This window comes from Myotis brandtii, unplaced genomic scaffold, assembly GCF_000412655.1.
Source record: "Myotis brandtii unplaced genomic scaffold, ASM41265v1 scaffold17, whole genome shotgun sequence".
NCBI lineage: Eukaryota > Metazoa > Chordata > Mammalia > Chiroptera > Vespertilionidae > Myotis > Myotis brandtii.
In genome coordinates this window covers 7,517,277-7,521,836 of record NW_005356259.1, presented here as the reverse complement: position 1 = coordinate 7,521,836, position 4,560 = coordinate 7,517,277, and the positions used below count along the sequence as shown (strand labels likewise).

General features: G+C 57.3%; 1 protein-coding gene across 1 annotated transcript in view; it reads right to left on the bottom strand.

The window, feature by feature from the left end:
* Window positions 1-640: 640 nt before the first annotated feature.
* Window positions 641-4,560, bottom strand: part of SCRN1 (secernin 1) — a 31,340-nt gene continuing 27,420 nt past the window's right edge. Inside the window, exons 7-9 of the mRNA XM_014537031.1 lie at window positions 4,270-4,508; window positions 1,541-2,558; window positions 641-1,311 (exon numbers count right to left, since the gene is read on the bottom strand). Coding sequence (XP_014392517.1) covers window positions 2,400-2,558; window positions 4,270-4,508 — 398 coding nt within the window. The 3' untranslated portion in view covers window positions 641-1,311; window positions 1,541-2,399. The remainder of the gene's footprint in view (window positions 1,312-1,540; window positions 2,559-4,269; window positions 4,509-4,560) is intronic.

The window sequence follows — 4,560 nt, the reverse complement described above, 5'->3', positions numbered from 1 at the left end:
TGTTTCCATAACAGGTGGAGGTGAGACCTCAGTGTGAAACTCGGTGTTTTAAAGAACCACTCTGTAGGTGGGCTTAGGGGGGATAGGGTACCTCCATCGCTCTGGAACCCCACCCTGGCCCCCTTAGCAGCTGTAGGCAGACACTCTGAGAATGGCAGCTGGAGGAGACCCTAAGTGAATCAGCAGTCAAGGCCCGAACCTGGGCAAAGGCTCGGGGACTACAAGCCACCACGCACGGCTGCTGTTAACTTTGTCAGCCCCACAGTCTTCCTTGCTGTCACTGCCTGTAGTTAGTCATTTTCCTACAAACCTCCTGGGCAAAGAGCTCACGGTGCTCTTCAAGGGCAGTTGGTAGGGAAAAAAAGAGGTTTGTTCTGATAAACCTGTGACCCTTGGGCCATGTCTGAGTATGGGACCTGTGTCCCTTCCAGCTCTTGTGGCCTGACATGTTGCTTCTGGAGTCAGTAGGAGCAATTAGCTGCTGTTCTCCACTAGCTGTCTACCGCCACATTCTCCATGACTCATCTCCACCCCTTTCCTTTTCTTTTTTTTAAAATTTACAGAGAGGAAGGGAGAGGGATGAGAGCGAATCACTGATCGGTTGCCTCCTGCATGCTCCACACTGGGGATCGAGCCCGCAACCCGGGCATGTGCCCTGACTGGGAATCGAACCATGACCTCCTGGTTCCTAGGTCGATGCTCAATCTCTGAGCCATGCAGGTTGGACCATCTCCGCCCCTTTCCATTCCGAGCGTGGCTGAGAGGGTCAGTGGCTGGAGGTAAGCCCCCACCACCTGCACCTGCCCGCGCCAGCTACCCGTCTCAAGGCAGCTGCTGGGACACGGAGGGTGGGAGGGATGGAGGCAAGGCCCAGGAAAGCCAGCCGCTCCCTACACAGCTCTGTGGGGTGGAACAGGCTGGGCTGGGCAGGGCGGGCGGGGGCTGGCCTGTTACCCTGGAGTGAGATGCTTCTACCTCCATCTGTCGCCTTCTTGCCCTCTGTGTTCCCAGTGCTGGCCCATCTGGTCCTCCTCGCAGGCTCTTCTGCGCTCCGGTGGTAAGTCAAATCCTTCATGTGAACACGACATTGGAAACAAATCGGTCTAATTAAAGTCTCTGCTGAGATAATGTTGTGTCTGCTCAGATTCCAGCTACTCTAACTAGAATCAAAACAGCCAAAAGTTTCTCCCTCTCTTCCCCTCATTAACCGAGAGCTTGGCGGCTTTGCGGGGTGGAACTGTGCCAGAGGGCCCTTTATTGGTAATTCACCTAAACCAGTGGTTCTCAACCTTGGCTGCACATTAGAATCACCTGGGAATCTTTTTAAAATCCTGATTTCTGGGATCCTCATCTCACCTGGGAGTCTTTTTAAAATCCTGATTTCTGGGCCTCATCCTCCGGAAATTCTGTTTCTTTGTTATTAATGTTGTGACCTCACCCCATAACAAAGAAACAGAATTTCCGGAGGAGGAGGCCCAGAAATCAGGATTTTAAAAAGATTCCCAGGTGATTCTAATGTGCAGCCAAGGTTGAGAACCACTGACCTAAACAGACGGCAGTAAGCAGGCCGGAACCATTCTGCACCAGGGCAGCCAGGTGGCGGGTGCGCTGGAGCAGGTGAGCCTGGTGCCTCTGGGCGGCCCACACGGGGATGCAGGGAAGCCACAGGTGTGGCTGCCTCTGACTCACTACAGGGGGCGGGTCCCGCTCACACAGGGGAGCAGCCCTCCCGCACGTGGGAGCAGTCGGTGGGTCCACCGCTCACAAGCACGGGGCACAGAAGACGGGCTTGTGAGGATCACGGGAAGCCGGACGGAGCTGGGACTGGACAGGACCCCTGTCCTCCTTCCCTCCAGATGTGTCCCTCAGAAGACACACCTGGAGACCTTCAGCACTGCAGACAAGCCCTCGCGTTTAGGGCGGCCAGGAAGCTTCTCCCTCGAGGGCACAGGCAAGGCCCTGGCCCAGACACAGCAATGCCGTTTGTGAGCCTGGAAGAAACTTACTCAGCGAGGAAGACTCAGGAGACTTTGCCTCCCCACCCGCTCAGCTCTGCGGAGCCCGCCTTCCAGGGCCTGGGGAGCACACATCCTCCCGGAAAGGCCAACGCGTCCATTGTCACGGAAATACAACAACAGCAGCTTGAAATCCACGATTAGTCACACGGGGGAACCACGGGCGCACGGGGCACATGTCACACAGCAGAGGAAGGGGACCGCGTGGCAGAGGGGACGTGTTGAGGTTCCAGCAGAACACAAGTGTCCGTCCGGTCTGGCTTCGGAAAGGGGACCACCAGCCGCCGCGGAGGGCCTCTCGTCTTTCTCGCCCGGGAGAGCGGTGGTTTTGCTGGTAAGTTAGTCGGTGGGAAACTTTAAATACGAGGGGGAGGGTGGGCCGCTTCACTTAAAGAACTTGATCTCCGTGTCCACACAGTCATAGAAAAGGTCCGCCACCTCGGCGGGGTCCGGGGGCGCGGGGCCGGCCAGGATTTCTTCCATGGCCTCCAGGCCTTGCTTCTCCAGCTCCAGCATGGTCCTCCGCAGCCTGCGGCCCTGCTCCTGAGGAAGCACAAGCCAGGGGAGGTCATTGCCACGAACCCTGAAAGCCTCCTGGGGTGGGAGACCCTATCCAATGTTTCCTACATGACCACATGGGGATCCTTCCAGATGCCAACATGGGTGTCACTGCTCTGCTTGGCATACCTGCCTGGTTTCCGCTGCCTTCAGGATACATCCTGAAAGGCATCCCAGGCCGGCTGGACGCACGAGGCTCTTACTTGGCCTCTAGCCACACCCCTTCGACTCAGCCAGTTGACTCGTCTGCCTCCCTCCAGCCCGTCCTCCCGACTGCCTGGGCCAGCGTGTCCCCCAGGGCCTGGTCAGCTGCACCCCTCTGCACCCCTCTGCAGGCCTCTCCTCTGGGCTCCCAGGGCAGGGCCTTGCCTCCTGCCGGCTGCTCTCTGTCACGTGAAGCTCTGTCTGCTTGCCTGTGTCCCCGTTAGACCCTGGGCTCCTGGGGAGTGAGAACGGGGTGTGGCTCCAGGCGCCAGAGCCTCAGACGTGGTAGCACAGTAAGTCCCGGAGGGAGACGCTGCTGTCACCGCCCCCCTGACTCACACCTGCGGTCATTTCCACATTTCGAAGCCCACCCGCCCTCACCGGCTCAGCTCTAGAATTTGGGGTAGAAGCGCTCAGCCCACACGGCCCTGCCTGCCTCTGCCTCCTATCGCCTGATCCTCAAAACCGTTCTCGGTCCCTGTCCTCGGTCCCTGTCCGGCTTAGAAAATGCGCTGGCAGGAGCCGCAGGAGCAGCGGTGCAGACTCCGAGGAATGGTGGGCAGACGGACAGACGTAAGACAGCCGACAGCTGGTGGCGTGGAGGTGCGAGCTCTGTGACCACTGAGCCTGCCCTGCTCAGAGATGCTGTCGGAACCCACTGGGTTGCCACCCGGGTCGCCTTCTCTATGTCCCTTTTGCAGTTCCTGGTGCTCGCCCGGCCCACACAGAACGCGTGCTCAGTTCACCTAAAAGGGGCTCTTTCTTCCGGAGAAACTGGACCTGCTCCCAGCTGTTTACTAAACGCTGGAGGGTGGATGCGCGTCTAACATGCCCAGTCCTTCCTCCTCCCTTCCACCAAGTACAGCTGGGGCTGCAGAGGAATGCTCACGGGTGCTGGGGGTGGCCTTGTTAGAATTTACATCTCATAGCTTTAAGTTCCAAAGCTTTGGGGGGGCAGAGGATCTGCACTTTAAAGAAAAACTTCTTTTTAACCTAAAACTTGAGAATCTTTCTTTTAGTGTCATAAAATGTATATCCCACCAAAAATACCACTGGAGCCCTTTTCAGTGTACTGTTCAGTGGCATTAGGTACGGTCACATTGTTGTGCGACCCTATCCATCTCCAGGACTTTGGGGAAGAATCAATTTTTTAAGCATTTTTAAAGTGTTGCCACCACATACAACCTTGTGTCCCCAAAAGTATACAAAAACTGTAGGAAGAAGCGAAGCAGCCGTCCCTACTGGGCTGCACATTTCGGGGATTCCTAGGTGAACAGTAAGTGAAAGGGGCTATTCTGAGCCCACTGGGCTCCAGAATAACATCAGAAGCATAGGCTTTGGTTTCTTTCAGGGACGGGGTGGGACAGTGAACACCGCATCCTGGGTTTTGGGGAGGAGCGTGCTGGAGCGGAGGAACAGGGTGACTTGTGCCCTGCTCTCCTGGCCCGTGCTCGCTGACGCCACCACTGTCCATGGCCCAGCCCCGGCTCACCTGGCCCCTGGCGATGACAGCGCGTGCCCACTCGTGGGCCTTGTACAGTTCGTGCCGACGGTCTGGTTTCTCCTGGAACCGGGGCTCCTTTCTGGCAGGGTCGTCATCCCCGAAACAGGGAGACTGTGCTTTGGGGACAAGTTTTACATCGTCCACAAAGATGAAAGGCTTGAAGATGGACCTGGAGAGAAAGGAGAGGGGCTTCAGCCAGGCTGGGTGTGAGGGCACCAGAAGCAGTCCTTCCACTCAGCAGCCATTTCTGGGGGTAGAGGGTGGAGGGTGGAGGGTGGA